Source organism: Lotus japonicus, chromosome 4, assembly GCF_012489685.1.
Source record: "Lotus japonicus ecotype B-129 chromosome 4, LjGifu_v1.2".
Taxonomy (NCBI): domain Eukaryota; kingdom Viridiplantae; phylum Streptophyta; class Magnoliopsida; order Fabales; family Fabaceae; genus Lotus; species Lotus japonicus.
Window position 1 is genome coordinate 19,290,847 of NC_080044.1, and position 20,545 is coordinate 19,311,391.

The 20,545-nt window shown below is 36.4% G+C and overlaps 1 protein-coding gene across 1 annotated transcript; it reads right to left on the minus strand.

Moving 5' to 3' along the window:
• Positions 1–16,457: 16,457 nt before the first annotated feature.
• LOC130711774 (la-related protein 1C-like) lies at positions 16,458–20,233 on the minus strand. Its single transcript, XM_057561510.1, has 6 exons — positions 19,655–20,233; positions 18,851–19,391; positions 18,620–18,776; positions 18,443–18,533; positions 17,576–17,647; positions 16,458–17,440 (listed from the first exon to the last, which is right to left on the minus strand). Exons 1-6 carry the CDS (start codon positions 19,988–19,990, stop codon positions 17,165–17,167), a joined length of 1,473 nt encoding a protein of 490 aa, XP_057417493.1. The 5' UTR covers positions 19,991–20,233; the 3' UTR covers positions 16,458–17,164.
• Between the last annotated feature and the right edge of the window lie 312 nt (positions 20,234–20,545).

Sequence of the window (20,545 nt, forward strand, 5' to 3'; positions counted from 1 at the left end):
CAGCTTCTCCTCTCCCCATCTCCTCTGCTGATCTTCTTCTGCCTCTCCTCTCTGTCCCTCAATCCCGTTCATCTTCTTCTTCTCTTCTCTTCTCCGTTCCTCTTCTCCTCACCCATTCCTCTTCTCTTCTCGCGTTCATCTTCCTCCTACATCTTCTTTATCTTCCAAAACCCAGCAACCCCAAATCGCGAAAAGAACCCAGATCCTTCGCCAATGGCGGTGCCTTTCTTGCGATCGGTTGCAGGTGATGGTGGGGTCGGGGTTTTTCAGAAACTTGATCTTCAGAAACGCGAGAGAGAGAAGCCGACGGCGGAGATAGAGAGAGAGGGACGACGACGGAGATAGAGAGAGGGACGACGGAGTCGGCTGGAACACGCGGCGGCGTTCGAGGAGGTGGGGCGATGGAGACTCGGTGAGGACGATGCCATGGAGCACTGGGGCGACCCTTGCGGCGACAATGGAGCTAGCTGCGGCGATGGGGAGAGGGAAACGATGAAGACATCAGAACCAAGGTGACCGAGAGACGGTTATGACAGTTGGGGTGTTTTCTTTCATCTTCTTCTTTGATTGGTGTGATAGGGAAAATTGGGGGTTTTTAAGATGTGGCTTAATAGCATGGTGGTTTGGGTTCTGTGTGGTGTGTGATGTTGGGGTTTTTGCTCTTCCTTTCATCTTTTCCTTCTGGTTGTGGTGATTGGGGAATGGCTGTGGCGATTGACAGGGAGAAGAGGTGGTGTCTTCAGGTTGGAATTGTTTCAATGGTGAAGTGGGAGGTTCTGTTTTAAGCGTTGAAATGGGAGGTTATGGTTTGGTGTGGTTGAGGAAATGGTTATTTGGAGATGGATTCATGAGGTGAAGAATAGTGGTTAGTCATGGCTATGGAAAGAAGGATCAAATGGTGTTGGTGATGGAAGATGAAGAGAAGTTTGGTTTGTGTTATTTGGTTCTTGTTGAGGAAGAAGGACATGATGAAAGTTTAACCAAGCTTTGTAAGAGTAAGGAGCAGAAATTACAAAGGGATAAAAAGCCTCTTCAACATGATTGTGCTTGTTCATTTCATACATCTTCATGTAAATTGCATTGAATCTTGTTAAACAGAATTATTTTGATTTAGAGCATGTGGTTTCAAAAAAAAAAGTTGAGATAATTTTTATTTGTGGGATTTTCTGGGTTTTGAATGAAGATGATGAATTGATGATGAAGATTGTTGAAGATGATGAAAACTCTATGAATTTTCTGGGTTTTTAATTTTTTTTACCCAGAAAACGTTAGTTTCTCACGGAAGTGTAACGGAAAACCAATTTTGCAACCGGGTGTAAACTTCAGGGATGGTTTTTGCTAATTTTGAAGTTTGGGGACGATTTTCGCAAGAAGGCTAAAGTTGGGGGACCAAAAGTGCAATTAAGCCCATTAATTAAAAATAAACATTACAAAAAACTATAAATCCATAATTAACTAAACTAATCTAATTCATAGATTAACTAAACAAAATCAATTCATGTAACCAAAAATAAAATCAAACGGTACAAAGTGTACTTTCGTCAGAGCGTAGTACTATTTGATTGAGACCTTTTACCGTAAATATGAATTCTGTCAACGAGCAGGTGTAGAGATATAAAAATCTGATAATGACACCACGATACCTTTCTCTTCATCATAGCATTTGTGGCAGACAAGTGATTTCTTCTTTGAGACTTCTGCACAAAGCTTTCTTGGCTTTTTCTTTCAACGGGAAGTATGTTGATTTGACTTGTGGCTTTCTTTGAGTGTAAGCTTTCTTGTTCAGATGCTCCTTCTGCTTCTATCGTCTTTCCTTTCTTCATACGATCTTTCTTCATCGTTCTTCAGTTCTTTAGACGATGACCTTTCTTCAATCATTCTGCTCTCTTTCAGATGATCTTATGTTGAGCTCATTCTTCTTTTCTTTCTTCTGTTACTGCAGTCTTCATATGATAGACGTTGATTGTTCAGATATTCTCCACTCATCGTTCTTCTTTTCAACAGACGATGTTGCTTACTTCAATTAATCTTCTTTCAGGAGATTTATCAGTTCAGCGCACGCTCCATTCCTTTCTTCAGTTGGTCATTAAAAAGTTGAGGCTTTCAGCTCTGACCAAGTCATTCTTTCTTCTTCAGAAATGGATTGTCTTGTATTTTCTGAATTGGATAAATGCTTGTAGCCGTAGACAATAAGCTTTGCTCCATTTCTTCATTCCTTGCATGAAAGAGAGGGGAAACTTTTGATGTGCACATCTTGTACTTGTTTCTTTGGTGAATGTGCTTTGTAGAGTATCATGTAATTTCTCAACACTCGAATTTATCCTCAACAATGTCAGAGATGTTTCCATTTGAATATGACGCTCTTTTCTCCAGACAGTTGCTTTCCTTTGGTCAGCCTTAAGATAGACGATGTAGTAGACGTTGAGTACAGTCTTCTTAGACGATCCAATAACTTGGATTGCTCTTGCATGGTTTGTCCTTGACGCTTTGATTCTTCTTCTGTAGATGAGCCTTGAAGCTTTGCTTGATCTTGCATGTAGTTATGAAGCTTTGACTATCTCCTCAAGTGGATGTGCTTGAAGCTTGAGTAGACTAGCGGATTTGACATTGCCTTGCTAGTGTTGTTGCATTGTAGCTCTGATCATCCTTAGCTTATCCATGATGTGCGTTGAAGCTCTGATCATTCTGCTCCTCCTCCTCCTTCTTCTTCTTCTTCTTCTTCTTCTTGTCAGACTATTCGGTAGATATGACGTTCATTTGCTTTGCATAGTCTGCCTTGATGCTTTGACTCTTCCTTTGACCTTCTTGCATAGACGATGATGCACGTTTGACTTCTTTACCTTGTCTCGTCTTCCTTTGATGCTCTTTGTCTTCTCTATTCTTTGCTTGAGCGTCTCTTTGTGTAGTCTTATACTTTCAATAAGAGAAAAAAGGGAAAGAGGGCATAAGTGTGATTTTCGAAAATACAATTCACATATTTAATCACAACACTTACACTCTTTAAAAATTGTTATCATTCAAAATATGATAAACGATATGAATAGCGTTTGAACTTAACAATATATATATATATATATATATATATATATATATATATATATATAAGAGAGAGAGAGAGAGAGAGAGAGAGAGAGAGAGAGAGAGAGAGAGAGAGAGAGAGAGAGAGAGAGAGAGAGAGAGAGAGAGAGAGAGAGAGAGAGAGAGAGAGAGAGAGAGAGAGAGAGAGAGGATCTATATTATAAGAAAGGTGATTTTATATGAGAAAGTAAGAATAAATTAATATTCATGTGATCACTTTAAAAAGTCATGACTATTAATTTGTTTTAATCTGAACCATTCATGATTAAACCTAATGGTCTTGATTTATTCCCACATAAAATCACATTATTATTAATAAATTATATAAAATTACTAAAATTATATTAAAATATTTTTTCTATTATTTTCAACATGAAAGAATTTTCGTGAAGTTTTTTCTTCCTCTTGGGATCTTTTACCATGCAATTTGCATATTAATAAAAATAAATTATATATAGGTATTAATATTTTCAAATTTTGGTAAAACCTATTTTGATTATCATACCTTTATATATACTCATTCCTAAATATATTGAGATATTTGGAAAAAATAGTAAAATTATATTAAAACATATATTTCCAATTAATTTTAAATGGAAGTATTTTCTTAATAATATTTAGGTACTGATTTTGATATTTAAGTGTCAAAAAAAATTAAACCTAAGCTAAATATAATTGTTAATTATTTTTAATATAAAAACATTTTCATGTAAAATTTTCATTCACTGTGGGAGCTTTATCCTTTAATTTAAACAATAATAAAAGTAGACTATATATAAATATGTAAAGAGTAGACATCACTAAATATCTAGGGAATCGATGCATAAAAAAACCATTGATATAATAATTAAAAATTTGAATGGCTATGGTCATAGAATTGACAACACTAGGGGCAGGAAGAGGCGACACATGGAGGAAAGAGTAGCCAATAGGGTATCGACACATCAGCAAAAAAGTTAGGCATCGACGTATCACGAAAAAACACCATTGATTTACTAATTAAAAATTTGAATGGCTATGATCGTAGAAGTGCAACTATAAAAATACCTTAAATCTTCTCCTCTTCCCATCAGTCCCCCTCATAACCTATCTTCCTTGGTTCATATCATTGTTATGTGACTAACCCTTTTTTTTTCTTATCACCCTGTCTTTTTTTTTGAAGCCTCAACCTAAACCCCACCATTGAGGCCTCGCCAATATGCATGTAACCATTCCCACAAGTGATCATTCTCCCTGTCATTTCTCCACGAAAATTGTGCGAGATACACATATGTGATTCAAAACTACAAAAATTAGACGTCGTAGAGAGGTTTGTTTGGTCATTCATAAAATTTAATATTTCATTATTTCTGAAAATTTTTATATGCCAATAAATGTTAGTTATGTTTCGATTTGATTGCACATTTTATGTTTCAATTTTAAAGCATGAGGATCATGATTAATCAAGGATAAACCCTAAATAAATTTTAGTGATTATTTATCTGTGTTGGAAAAATATTATTTACCTAAAAAATAGAGTTTCTCACAATTGCGGATATGTTTTTTCTCACAGCGGCTCAAATCTCCTATGTTCCATAGCTAATGGTGTGAGGAAAAAGGTGGAACTCCATTATTTGTTGAAAGCAAGTCATAGAAGTGGCACATGCAAGCCATGTGGATAGCCTCGATGAAGATCGATGGTATATTCACAATTTCAAAATTAATTCGAGATAAAATTAAGAATTCAGATTTTATTTTAAAAATTTTGTATATGCATAAAACAACATTAATTCTATCTGGATTTGATATGATATTTAACGTTTCATTTTTATACAATGAGGATCATAACGGCGGCGCAAGTCTCCATGTTGGCTAGCCCCAATGAAGACCAATATTACATCCGTAAGTTAAAATTAATTTAAGAGTTATAGGTTTTATATGGACAAAGGATAAACCATATAACATTATTGTCATAAGGTATACTTTTATTAATATATTTATTATTTTATTAATATTTAAATTTATTAATTTTGAGTTAAATGGAATATCCGGTTAGTATCCTTTTAGATGATGTTAACGGTTTTGAAGGAATTGAGATGAAATGTAGATTTTAAATAAGAATCATGCTGAATGTTATTCTAACTAACCTTGAGTTGTGAATGTATTGTATTCTAAAAATACTTTTTTATTTAGTAAGAATGCTATTATAGTTTTTTTATTGAATGGTTAATTTGTGTTTTTTTTTAATTATTAAAATATGTTTTACTCTAACACTTACAACTTTATTAAAATGGAATAAAAAAACTTAAACAAACGATTAAAAAAATATAGAAATGTGTATGTGCAATAGTAGCTTAATATTTATATATAAATATTGCAACATAAATATGTAAGAGATACCTATAAGGGCACATGCATAGAATTAGCTCATTAGAATATTGTTTTATTGGACCATACCATTAGATAGACTGTAATTGGACCAACCCATTGGATAAGCTCAATGAAGCTAAAAATAAGGATTAGGGCTAGCCACCTTATGAGGGCTTATAAATAGAGCATGAGATGCTCAAACCCTAGTGAGACACTTTGCTCATACTCTTATCTCCGCTAGCACATCGAGACGCAAGGGTTTCTAGTGGGAGCGTTCGCGTGAACTTCTGTAGAGACGAAACTGCTAGTGCTTCGTGTGCTCATATCTTCAAGAAGTAATCTTAATTTCCTCTTGCATGTTTGCTTGTTGTTTGAACTTTGAAACATGGTTTTGCAAGTCCATCTCATATAGGGAATTCTTATTCTGTTGCGGTAATCAACCACATGATTCCCACTGAAGGAAATCAAGCGGTTGATTATCGTAGAGGATTATGAATTCCCTATATAAGATTCCTTGCGAGACCATAAATCAAAGTCCAAGTTAAAATCAAACAAAACAGGAGATACATATTACCTCTTGACGGTATGAGCGAACGAAGTAGTCACAGCCTCGTTCGTCTTTTCAGTTGTCCACGCGAATTCTCCCACTAGAAGTCCCTTACGGATCCTTGTGTTAGATGAGGCAAGAGTGTGCAAATTTCAAGTCTAGGGTTTGAACATCTTATGTTCTATTTATAAGCCTTCATAAGGAGGCTACTCCTCACCCTTATTTTGAGCTTAATAAAGCTAATCCAATGGAACGTCGAATAACAACTCATCCAATGGTCTAGTCCAGTAGAAAAAATATTCTAGTAGGCTAATTTTATGTGTGTGACCCTATATGTATCTCTTACATATTTAAAACGCAATATTTAAATATAAATATCAAGTTACCATTGCATATACACCTTTCTTTATTTTTTATTGTTTGTTTAAGTTTTTTATTCCATTTAACAAGGTTGTAAGTGTTTGAGTAACCATTTTTTAATAAATTATTTTTAAAATAAATTATTTTTAGATTATATCATTATAATAAAAAGCTATTATATTCTTAATTCTCTTTTTAAAGAATAAAAGAATTAAACTCATAATTAATTAAAACATTGATTTTTAAATAATAAGAAATACACAAACTAACTTTTACCTGTTCAATAAAAGAACTATAATAGCCTTTTTAGTAAATAAAAAAGTATTTGTATAGTTTGTCAGAATAACATTCAACACAAATCTTATTTAAAATCAACATTTTATGGCAACTCTTTCTAAAACGTTAACATCATCTAAAAAGATACTAACCAAATATTCCATTTAACTCAAAATTAACTCCTTTAAATATTAATAAAACGATAAATTTATGGGTTAATGGTCATATTAGTCCCTGTGTTTGTAAAAGTGTTTGATTTTGGCCCCTTAGCCAAAAAATGACGATTAGTGGCCGTTTTTTTACAGTTACTGGCGGTTTATAATACAGCTATTGGCGGTTTTTTAACCGAGGGACCCGAATCAAACGTTTTTACAAACACAGGGACTAATATGACCCTTAACCCTAAATTTATTAATAAAACTATTTATTTTATTTTTATCTAGAGAAGTTTGATGAACTTTATAATGATTACCCTGATTCAACTTATTTTTAGTTTTTAGAAGCACTACACAATCATTATAGAAAATTTCTCTCTCTACCATTCTTTGATCTTCACAAACCTCTACCATTTCTTAGGGTCATACTCCATCCATCACCTATATTTGAAACAACCTTCTTCTTTCAAAATCCTATACACCACATAACTATGTAAGCCACTTAAATATTCCTCCCTCCCTCCATAGTCATCATGACCACCCCATTGTTGGATATTTGACGCGGAGCAGTGACTTTGAAGCAGCAACGGAGTCACGAACTGAACCTGCAAGAAAATAAGCTAAGTCGCGAAAATCAATTCGCTGTCCTTGAAGGTTTTATCCCGGAATATCCAGAACACCTCCCCAGGATTAAACAGCTTCCTCCGGGTAGTCGGGTAACAGAACTAGCGAGAAATAATAATAATATTGTGATTGCTCAAGAACTGGACAAAGGTAGGGAAAGAAGAGAGGAGATGTGAGTGATAAACAATGTAAAATTTGTCCTCTATATATAGCCAAAAAACCGTTAATTCCAAGGTAAGTTGCACATTAATTTTGGGTGATAACAATTAAAGCTTTGTAGTTTCAAGGTTGAATGCACAATCAACAAGCTTTGGAAATTCCAAGGTTTGAAGGGAGTAAAAATTAAAGCTTTGTAGTTTCAAGGTTGAATGCACAGTCAACAAGATTTGGAAATTCCAAGGTTTGAAGGGAGTGGACGGTGCACATGTGGAAATTGTGGGACTTGGAACTTTTGGAATATCATTAATTTTCCAACAATCCCCCACATATTTCAAAAGTTTCAAGGTAGGGTTAAGGAGAAGTTTCCTGAGCAATCACCGAGAGTGCAACTTTTCGAATCTGGTGCCTTTCGGGCTATGAACCAGACCTAGACCAACAAGACTTAACACACAAGTGAATTGGTGGAGCAAGCTCTATGAACCAAGACACTTTAGTGTGTGTTAGAGGCCTTACTAATCGTTACACCCCCACATTTTCTCACTGTTATCGCTGTGGTGCGCTTAATCGGCCATGCGCATGCCTGGTATTCTTTGAGTGCTCTAGAGATTAGGCAATTCTCATACAAGCGGCCCCACTTGACACTCATATAGGTGATTCCATCAAGTATATGCCGCATTTCACATACCACCCATAAGGGCTATGGAAATCATTAAAAGCTTAAGAGCTTATCCTCTCTTAATGCAGCACAGCACTTACATCCTAGGAATGGACCACACAATAAAATATTTAGTGCTGTCAGATCAATATGAATAACTTGTTTTTCCCATATGAACCTTCTTCATGGGATCTCCAATCACAAAGGTTGGGTTACCATTATTCACTGATTCCAATTGGCTCAAGTCCCATTCCCCTCGATGTATCAAATACCATTTTTCTACCCAATGGTTTAGTTAGAGGGTCAACCAAATTTACCTCTGATTTTACATAATCTATGGAGATTACTCCATCTTTTAGCAGCTGCTTTACCACATTGTGTCTCAATCGAACATGTCGATTTTTACCATTATACGTTTTGTTCTTAGCAATTGCAATTGCAGATTGGTTATCACAATGCATCGACACTGATGGTGTGGGTTTCATTCCCAAAGGAATATTAGCTAATAAATTTTTTAGCCACTCAGCTTCACTACCAGCTGATTCCAGAGCTATAAACTCTGATTCCATAGTGGATCTAGCAATAATAGATTGCTTAGCTGATTTCCACGCAACCGCACCACCACCAAGTGTAAATATATAACCACTAGTGGATTTTGTCTCGTCTGAATCCGAGATCCAATTGGCATCATTGTATCCTTCAAGTACAGCGGGAAATCCACTATATTTGATACCAAGATTCATGGTACCTCTCAAGTATTTCATTACTCTAGCAAGTGCTTCCCAATGATCCTTATTGGGGCTATGTGTATACCTGCTCAATCTGCTAACAGCATATGCTATATCTGGCCGAGAAAAGTTCATCAGATGTAGCAAGCTCCCAATAATTTGAGCATATTCAGATTGAGAAACAGGGTCTCCTTTATTTTTCTTCAGTTGGGTGTTGGAATCATAAGGGGTACTCACAGATTTAAAATCATAATAACCAAACTTCTTAAGAAGTTTTTCCACATAGTGTTCTTGGGATAGTGTGATACTATCTCCCTTCCTTATGATTTTCACACCCAATATAACACTTGCTTCTCCCATATCCTTCATATCAAATTTCGATGAGAGGAAATTTTTTGTCTCAATTACAATATTAATGCCAATACAAAAAATAAGCATATCGTCTACATACAAAGAAATGATGACACATTCACCATCCACAGTTTTAGCATAAACACATTTATCAGCATCAAATGAATAAAAACCATTACCAAGTAAAGTCTGATCAAACTTCTCATGCCATTGTTTGGGTGCCTGCTTTAATCCATACAAGGATTTAATGAGTTTGCAAACCTTATTTTCTTGACCCTTGACTTCACATCCTTCAGGTTGTGTCATGTAAATTTCTTCTTCCAGATCACCATTCAAAAAAGCTGTCTTCACGTCCATTTGATGGATCACAAGTTTGTAGACAGAAGTTAATGCAATTAAAACACGAATAGAAGAAATTCTAGCAACAGGAGCAAAAGTATCAAAATAATCAATATTTTGTTTTTGAGTAAAACCTTTTGCAACCAATCTAGCTTTATATTTATCAATGGAGCCATCAGGATGGTGTTTTCTTTTAAAGATCCATTTGCATCCAATTGGTTTTGCTCCTTTAGGCAAATCAACTAAAACCCAAGTATTATTTTTCGTGATAGAATCAAGTTCAATTTTGATAGCTTCTTTCCAAAACCGTGAATCAGAAGATGATATAGCATCAGAAAATGTTAAAGGATCATTATCAGTTAAATAAATATAAAAATCATTTCCAAAGGAAATTGGTTTCCTTTGTCTCTTACTCCTTCTAAAATCTTCCTCTTCATGTTCATGCTCATTATCTGCAAAGTCATTGTTAGCAATTTGAAAAGGTACATGAACAGAATCATCAAAATTAATCAATTCAGAATGAGAATAAGAGGCATATTTAGATTTCAAAGGAAACTCATGTTCAAAGAATTCAGCATTCTTGGTTTCTAAGATAGTATCACAATCATGCACATCACTCTTTAAAACAAGGAATCTATAAGCAACACTATGTTCAGCATAGCCAATAAACATGCAATCTTAGAACCAATTTTCCTTTTCTTTGGATCAGGAAACATAACCTTAGCAAGACACCCCCACACTTTTAAATATTTCAGATTTGGTTTATAGCCTTTTCACAGTTCATAGGGTGTCTTACCAGTTTTCTTGTGAGGAATCCTATTCTGAAGAAAACATGCAGTCAATAAAGCTTCACCCCACAAATTATCAGGTGCAGAAGAGTTAACAAGTAAAGAATTCATCATATTTTTCAAAGTCCTATTTTTCCGTTCAGCTACACCATTTGATTCAGGAGAGTAAGGAGGAGTTACTTCATGTATAATACCTTCCTTTTTGCAGAAATCATTAAAGATTGTATACTCACCTCCTCTGTCAAATCTAACTCTCTTAATCTTTCTATCCAATTGATTTTCCACTTCAGCTTTATAAGAAAGAAACATGTCAAAGGCATCATCTTTATTTCGAATAAGATAAACTTTGGTATATCTAGAAAAATCATCTATGAAGGTAATATAATATCTCTTACCACCTCTGGTTTCAGTATGTTTCAAATCACCTAAATCAGTATGAATACATCCAAGAAGTTCAGTTTCACGTTCAAAAACAGAAGGACCAGTCAATTTCGTTTCAACACAAATTTCACATTTATCACAAGGTTTATATGAGCCATCAATTAAGCCTAAGTTATGCATTTTCTGAAGATAAGAAAAATTCACATGACCTAGTCTAGCATGCCATACATCAACAGAGTCAATCAAGTAAGCAGAAGAAGATCCATCATTTATTATTCCAGAAACATTGAGTACAAAGAGACCTTGGTCATAATATCCCTTCCCTATGAATACATTATCCTTGGTCATAACAATCTTATCTGATTCAAAAGAAATCTTTACTCCAGCCTTCATCAGGCGACCAACAGAGATCAGATTTGATCTGATCTTAGGAACATGAAGCACATTCAGTAAAGCAAGGTCCTTTCCAGATGTGAGCTTGAGACGAACAGTCCCTTTTCCGTGGACTCTAGAGGTCTGGGAGTCGCCCATATAAACCAGTTCTTCTCCTTCCTCTACAGGAGAGTAGGAGGAAAATGCATCTCTGTCACCACAGATGTGTTTGGTAGCACCAGAGTCTACCAACCAGATCTTCACATCGGAAACCATATTGACTAGTGAAACCACCCCAGCAACATCATCTCCTTTAACCTGATTTGAATCTGGTTTAGGAGGATTACTACTATTACCATTATTTCCATTTTGCTGGCGGCGTCTGCATTGATTTGCAAAATGACCCGGCTTTCCACAGACAAAACAACTCCTCTTGTTTGTGTCTCTTGTGTTCCTTTTAAAGGGAATGTTAGAAGTTTTAGGGATAAATTGACCAGGTTTCTTATTAGCGTACCTATTGTGGACAGATTTATTCTGTACCATGTTTGCTCGCGAAGTCAAGGCCTTTGATCTTGCTTGCCTTATCTCCCTTCTGCTGGTGTCTTCAATCAGGATGTGTGCTATGAGGTCATCAAGGGGCATCTGTTTCTCTCTATGCTTCAACTGTTGTTTGTAATCATTCCAGGAGTCTGGCAATTTGTTAACCAATGCTCCAGCAGCATACTCATCAGGTAATTTGATGTTCTCACTTTTCAGTTCTTCAATGAGTTTGTGGTACTCATTGATTTGGGATCTCATGTCTTTGTCTTCGGTCATCTTCCAGTTGCAGTGGGTGTCAATGATGAAGTTGCGCCTTCCAACACTTTCAGCGGTGTACTTCTGAATCATTGACTCCCATATTTCCTTTGCTTTCTTGTAGGAGCAGTACACATCAAAGAGATCATTAGATAATGTACTGATAATAGTATGACGACATACCTTGTTAGCATGAGCCCAATTGTGTTTCTGTTTCTCAGTAGCAGAAGAATCTAGTTCAGGATTTGTGAGGGCATCTGCAACACCGTGCATGTCAAGAGTTGAGGAGATCCTTTCTTGCCACCTGCGGAAATTTTGGCCTCCAAACACCTCAATTTTGGAGATGTCAGGAAACAGTTTGGCGTAGGCAGGAATCGGAACCGAGCCAAGAACGGAGAGAGGCATAGCACCCTTTCCAGCGTTGGGACTTCCATTCTGGTCACTGTCAGCGTTCGTCATGGTATTAAAACCTTCAAGATTGTTGGATATTTGACGCGGAGCAGTGACTTTGAAGCAACAACGGAGTCACGAACTGAACCTGCAAGAAAATAAGCTGAGTCGCGAAAATCAATTCGCTGTCCTTGAAGGTTTTATCCTGGAATATCCAGAACACCTCCCCAGGATTAAACAGCTTCCTCCGGGTAGTCGGGTAACATAACTGGCGAGAAATAATAATAGGCTTAATTGCAACTTTGGTCCCTGACGTTTACAAATTCCATGATTTTAGTCCCTCACCTAATTTAATTACACGGATAGTCCCTAACTTTGCTGGTCGTTTGCAATGTTGGTCCTGCCGTTTATTTGTTAACGGAGGAGGCTTACGTGGATGTCCAATTGGAGAGAGAAAGAAGGATTGAAGAGAGAGGGAAGCATGTGTTGCACCTGAGACCTGCAACGGTCATCTTCTACCGTCTCCCGCCTTAAAAAGCAGAGCACCGTGAGGAAGATGTTTCGAAGCTTGAGATTGAGCGAAAATGGAAGAGATAAAGAACGAACGAGTCCCTGGAGGCAAGGAAGAAGATTAAATCAGTTACTGGTCTCTTTCTCTCTCCAATTCGACTTCCACATCAGCTAAGTGACCATCCACGTAAACCTTTTCCATTAACAAATAAACGGTAGGACCAACGTTGCAGACGACCAGCTAAGTCAGGGACTATCCGTGTAATTAAATTAGGTGAGGGACTAAAATCGTGGAATTGGTAAACGTCAAGGACTAAAGTTGCAATTAAGCCATAATAATAATAATATTGTGATTGCTCAAGAACTGGACAAAGGTAGGGAAAGAAGAGAGGAGATGAGAGTGATAAACAATGTAAAATTTGTCCTCTATATATAGCCAAAAAACCGTTAATTCCAAGGTAAGTTGCACATTAACTTTGGGTGATAACAATTAAAGCTTTGTAGTTTCAAGGTTGAATGCACAATCAACAAGCTTTGGAAATTCCAAGGTTTGAAGGGAGTAAAAATTAAAGCTTTGTAGTTTCAAGGTTGAATGCACAGTCAACAAGATTTGGAAATTCCAAGGTTTGAAGGGAGTGGACGGTGCACATGTGGAAATTGTGAGACTTGGAACTTTTGGAATATCATTATTTTTCCAACACCCATAGCCATAACCCAAAAAATCACTTCAATAATCCCTCAACCAAAGCAACCCACCTCCACCATCACCATTTTCAGGTCAAACCTTGAGCGAAAAAATAACCATAATCTTTTACCTTCACCATTCTCCTCTCGCATGATCCCCTACATCATATTCTTCCTAAAAATAAGCTTCACCACGTAGCTTCTCCAGGATCCTATTCCATACCAGAACCGTCCCATTTGAGAACCCTCAAGTTTCTATCATATCAGTAGCCTAGTTAACCACCTCCTTCTTCCTTGCTCACTGCATATACCAATTAAACTGATTACTCATAAACTTTTCTTTTCTCATTCTGAATTTAAAACTCCGAAACGTTTAGTACATATCAAATAAAGTAAGTAGAAAAAAAGAGTGTAAAAGTTGGAGAAATGATGATTTAGTTTCCAAGAGCCTTGATATAAGAAGAGGTCCTTCCTAGGTGGCAAATTATTGTTTCAAGCAACATATGAAAGATCAAGCCTCTATGACTGACATTACATCTTCAGTTGATCAAACTTTGCAGAAAGAAATGGATGTTGTTTATTTCCTATAATGTTTACCGTCCATTTCTCATTTATATTGTCATAGTTACTTAAAAAATGTTGAATGTTTAATTTGTCATATGATAGCAATATGGTGCTTATATATAAGAGCCAAGATTTGTACACTCTTGTTTTTCTACCTCTTTTTCTCTGATATGTACGTACACAGTGTCTCAGTTTAAAATTAAGAATGAGAAAAGTGGAAGTTTAGTAGGTTTATATGGTGAGAAAAGAAATAATGTGGTGGTTAACTTGGCTACTAATGTGATGAGAAAATGAAGTTTATTTGGAGGGATGATTCTGGTAAGGGGAGAAGCTTGGAGAATCTAATGGGGGAGCGAAATTTTATGAAGAAGATGGTGTTCATAAGGGCCATGTGGGTAGAGAAGAGAATGATGAAAGTAAAAGAGGATTTTTTTTTTGCACAATGTTGGAGCAAAAAAATGGTCATGATGAAGGTTGGTTGTTGACTTGTTGCGGTTAACTGATTATTGAAGTTTTTTGGATTTTGGCCATGGCTCGACCATGGTTATGTAGGTTATTCAATTTTGAGCTATTGATGGTTCTGTTTTTTTTTTCATGAGCTGAAGAAATAAAATTTCGTGTGCTGGATAAACATTTTAGACATTATACCAAGCATTGGACAACCCTATCAAATATGAACCCAGAACAATTGAGATCTTGTACGGAAGATGAAGACCGAGATTGGCAGATGGAGAGGAGGATGAAATCGAGGAGATGAAGATCCCTAATTTCATTTGGATGGAATCTCAATTGAAGCAGATTCGAAGATGATGGAGAACCCTAATTTTTGGTGTCTCAAGGTCGAAGATGGAGATTTACGAATGCTTTGTTATTTTTTTCTTTAGCTATTTAGAATAGTTAGGTTAACAATGGTTGGGTTATTTTAATTAGAGGATTTTAATTTAAAAAGTTAATGAAGATTAGGAAAAAGTATAATTTAAATGAAAAAAAAAGAATTCCATATGTAGTCATTAATTGACGTGACATCGCCATGTAGGTTCAGCTTGACCAATAAGCACAGTGGTCAGCGCCACCACTCCGGTAGGGGCCATTAACAACTATATCCCTTAAGTCTGGAGCTTTTTCAGTAGTTACACCAGCGAAGGACAAAAACCAAAACTCGCTCAAAGTTCATGGACGAAAAACATATTTAACCCTAATAATTATTCTTGAACAAAGTGATACTATACCTACCATTGGACTATATTTGATTTTTTAGTTGGTTGATTTATTTTAGTCAACTAAAAAAATTAATTTTTTTTGTCATAAGCTTATTTAAAAAGCTTCTTTTTTAAATATATCATATTTTTTGTTTTTAAAATTAAAATCTCAGGATACTTGGGTAAGTATAATTAAGCATTCATTGTGTTACTTGTAATATTTTACATATAATTGTAACATTAAATTTTATTTGTCGAGGCTAAGTTTGAGGAGAAAAATAATTGAATAGAGGTCATATGCTTCCCATAGTGATGCGTCAATAGAGGTTGACTCCTCAATTGTTGTGAAATTATGGGCAGACCACGGGTGGAAAGCGCAAGGGACGAATGTATGGCACATGTGACATGTCTACACGTTACAAATCTGATGTCCCTTCCATTGCACCTGAGCCATCAGGACCTTCTCATTCGGTTTCTAAGGATTCAAAACCAAACCATGATATGTGCAGGATGTAGACAATGCTAGAAGAGAATATTGCACTTTGACAACATCTAAAGCAACAAGAGGCCCAACACGCTGAGCAATACCAGCAAATGACTTCATAGTTCAAAAGTCTAGCAACACATATTAGTGTTCGTGTTACTGATATTGTTGTTGCTACTGCTAACGAAGAGGATGACTCGGATGATGAGTAGGTAATTATAGTTATTGTAAAAAAACCAACATTACAAGAATTCCGATATAAATACTAATTTTTTTTTTCGATGTATCGAAAAAATATAACCACTAAAACAATTTCGATGTTTCTTTTCTAAATAGACATAATTATTACAACAAAACAAAGTTAACATCTTTTTTTATTAATAAACAATTTCTTTCATAAAATAAACAAAGAAATGCCCAGAAAATTAATGGAAAGTTTATCTTAAATAAAATCGGTACAATTGCTAAAATGTGAAGACTCAAGTGAAAAAAAAGTGAAACAAATTGCATTCCTAATATATTAATAAAATTGATCATACTACGTACTAACATAAAAGAATAAATCAAACTAATTAAATCAATCAATTTAAAAACTTGTTGGGATATGAATTTATTAAGACTAGCTAAAGTTCAATTTCCAAAGTCAAAACTAACAAGATCAAAATCGTATACAGCTGAAATCTGGATAAATTTAAGTTAAAATAGCCCCATGGGAGCAGTTTATGCCTAGCTTTAAATAGAAAAAAATAAAATAAAAATAGAATAAAAAGTATAAATATGAAGTCATTCCAAATACGATGTCACGGGAAATTGCAAGGGACATCAAGCAATCATTGTGTAAAGCAGTTGTAGGACATGCTCCTTCAGCAGAAAGCCGTCTTTCCTTCACTCAGTCTACTAGTAGCTATCACACTCATTCAACACCCATTATCTCACATATAATGCTCCTAATTGGTGGGAGAAGATGATCCCAAAGATTATAAAAAGCAGCTGAGGGGAATTCAGGGGAAGATAAACCCTAAAAAGAAAAATAAAATATTCCCCAGATTAAAGCATACCAACATCCCACCATCAGAGTAGGAACATTACACCCCATATAAACAAGTCATCACAAGAGTCATGCTACTAGCTCCTTAACAGAATACAAAATGTGCCCTTTCAGTGAAGGATTTTCATCGTTTGGTCTTTCTTTCTGTTTTCTAATAGGTATTTTCTTCCCATTTCTCAATCATGTTTTTCACTTTTTTCTAGTACCTCATGAGAAATCATGCCCCACTGTGCCATTACCATATGTAAAAATAAGACCAGGTTAGATCCCTGCTTCCTGCTCCCCCTGAAGAATATTCTCCAAAAAAAATCTTTTCAGATCTGCAATTCTAATTTCTTGCAGATATAGAGTGATCCGAAACTTGAATACCGACTTGACCAGTGCCCTCGCTCGTGGAAAGCATATATTGACTATTAAAATCCCCCAATGGTCTACTATGTGAAACATCTTGTCCTCCAGCAGCATCAGATTTAGTTGTTTCAAGAGAAATGCTTTGAACTTGTTCTGTCAGCTGTCCAACAGTTTGGGGTGCTGTAACGTTAGAAATCTGAACAGGAGGCATCAGCCATCTCCTCCAATCATTCCGTCTCCTTATTTTGTCACCCTATAATAGAAGAGTAACAAATTGAAAAGAAGAGGTTTCACTAGTTAATATACCACAAATAACAAAATACCTGATGTATTCTTTATTTTCAAATTCTTAAAACTTGGAAATTCAAGGTCAGATCAAGAATAATACCTGCACTTCAACAGCAGATGAACTTCGAACAGCATCTAGTACAATCTGGATATTGTCAGTCAAAAGCTTTACCTGATAGAGATAAAACACACTTGTCATCTAGTAGCGAACACTCCAACATAGCCAGCATAGACGAATAAAACAACAACCAAGCATTTTCCACATACCCATCATAGACAAATTTGCACAAAAGAACAATCATGCTCAGTTAGCCATCCGTTTCCATTTGACCAATGTCAATCATAATAAGATTATAGAAAATCAAGAGAGATCAATTTTCATACACATTTTGACTCACCTCAGAGAATTGAAAAAACAGTTTAATCATTATAAGGATAGAACTTAGCTTCATATCAAAAGCTTTAAGGCCAACATAAGCAAGCAATTTCCTATTAGTATAAGATACCCAAAGCAACTCAAGCCTCTCAGTACAAGATGCCCACTATAGATAATTTTATATCATAATATTGAACTTAAAAAAACAAGAGGAACCCTACAAAGAATACATATTTCATGTGAGGAAGTCTGCATCCATAGGGAGACAAAAATAATACGCAGCCATATTTGTTATCCTCTGATTGACACTGAAAGAGCTGTATAGTTAAAAGTGGAAAGATGTATCGAAAGAGGATTACTACACACATAATAAATCATTACCTAATACACTTGCTAAGAAAGCAGTTAAACAATACAAGAAGCATATGTTAGAGAATATAAGACAATAATCAGATACAAATTCTCCAATAGTAGAATAATTAACAGTGTAAAAAATAAAAAATGCATTTTATTGTTAGTAAGTTGTAAACACGCCCGACCAGCTCACCTCAAAGATCAGAAAACAATCAATCAAATACCCCAACAACTTACTTTCTTAAAGCCTGCTATTAAATTTATGGGAACAAAGCCCTGGTCATCCATGTTCTGCCGCAAGTATATATCTTTAACTAAATTCTCATTACTGCAAAAGACAAGTTGTACAGTCAACTTTGGAAAAGAGTTAAAACAACAAATGAAAAGAGTGGCTCATTAAAGTGTAGGAATTACCTGAAATAGTAGTCAACTTGGTTGACAATCATAGTGTGCAATTGAGGATCCGGAGGTTGAAAGAACATTGCATTAGGTGGTATTGGAGGCACAAATGATACGCCTCTTAGGGAGTCCAGCGGTGGAGGTGGAACATATACCACTTGAGGTGGTAGTTCTGGAAATGCATATAATCATCAGAGCATATACATAAACTATGAAATAACATCCTTCACATAATAACACACATACCAGGAAACCCGATGGAGTTACCGGGAAACCCAATGGAGCCTCCGAATGGACGCATTGGTGGTGGTGGCGGTGGAAACAATTGAGCAGGATTAGGAGGAGGTGGGGGCCTTATATATCGTGGCACAAATCTCGGAGACATATAGTTGTCTCTACCATTAAAATTTCGCTGATTATTCCAATCCTGATTCCCACGGTCCTGATCACGCCTGCCCCCATAGTTATGATGGTGAGCACCATCTCCCCGCTGATGAGGACCGCCGCCATTCCGGTTTCTATACGAATTTCGCTGCTGCGGCGGGTGATCATTCGACACAAACCCAGTTCTTTGTTGGTGGTGGTCCTTCTGCGAAGAGTTGTGGCTGTGGGACCCCGTCGCAGCCACGGAACCCTGATTCCCAGAATGTTGTGGATTGTGGCCTCCATTGGAAGACAGATTCGAATTGCTTCGCTTATAAGGCTTCTGTTGAGTCGGCAAAGTATTGTTCACACCGGCATTATCCCTCACTTGCCTCTGCGGAGAGGGAGTCGCGCTTCCGGTACCCTAACAATCAAAACAACATCAGTCAGCATCTATGTACACATACAAATGCAACAACAACAACAAAAAAACATGCATTTACAATCGACAGTAACAAGTAACAACCTTGATCTAAATTGTAACTGTAATTGTATAGTAATTGCAATACAAAACATACCCTAATTGAGAAAAAAAAATAACAGAAAAATCTAGCCATGAATGCAAGCATTTTTTATTTATTTTCCCTTTTTGAGATTCCGAAAAATCGAGAAGGAATAAAATAAAACCTGTAAATTTGGCGAGGGCGATGATGAATCTACGGAACCCTTAACCGATTCGGGGAGCGATTTAGCCGGAGAATGAGCGGACTTGGACAAAGCAGGCCAGGAATCGGCGCCCATGACGGAGGAGGAAGCCGCATTGGAGGGTTTGTTCCAGGCAGGCCTCTTACCGCCGTTGGCATTGTTCTCGGTCTCCTCCGCCGGGGCGGAATTAACGGCGGATGAGTCGGATACGGATACGGCGGGCGGTGATGAGGGAGGCGCGGCGGCGGAGACAATCTGGCTCCATGGAGACGGAGAAGGGGAATGATTGGGAGAAGCGGCAGCACCACTCATAGCCATTGCAATCAGAATGAAGCGTTAGGGTTAATCTGAAATCAAAAATAGGATGAATCGGAGATTAGGGTTTGATGAATCTCCGATCGGAAATTGGCAGCAGCAGCAAATGAAGGAGCTGGTTGGGTTTGTTGTTAAGAGAAAGTGAGATGATGTGCATTTATACGAAGAGGAACGGTGGGGTCACGTTGTTCGTTCTTTCTCTAACCTTTTCGTTCGCTTCGCTCTCTCTCACTGTTACTCTCTTAATCAGGATTTCACTTTCCTTCATTCACATATACTACTAGGATTTCTATTTCTATTTTCTATGAACTCAAACTTTACCGAAATAACCCTGCTGCTAAATTAATTAATGAGTTTAATTTTGATGGACCTTTACACCGTCAACCAATCAGATTTTAAGGATGTGACATGTCAATTAAAGAAATTAAATGAAAAGACAGATTTTCTCACATCCTTGAAATCTGATTGGTTGATGGTGTAAAAAAACTTTACACCGTCGGTGCATCAAACTTTTTCTCTTAATTAAATACTCAAATATCATGTGATCGAATAATTTCA

Bases quoted from the DNA above. Each gene is read 5' to 3' on its own strand.
- LOC130711774 (XM_057561510.1), bottom strand. From the start codon at position 19,990: ATGGCTATGAGTGGTGCTGCCGCTTCTCCCAATCATTCCCCTTCTCCG. The intron at 19,392-19,654 runs GTTTTATTTTAT...TTTGATTGTTAG, and splicing joins CGCCCTCGCCAAATTTACAG to GGTACCGGAAGCGCGACTCC. The intron at 17,648-18,442 runs GTAAGTTGTTGG...TATCTCTATCAG, and splicing joins TAATAGCAGGCTTTAAGAAA to GTAAAGCTTTTGACTGACAA.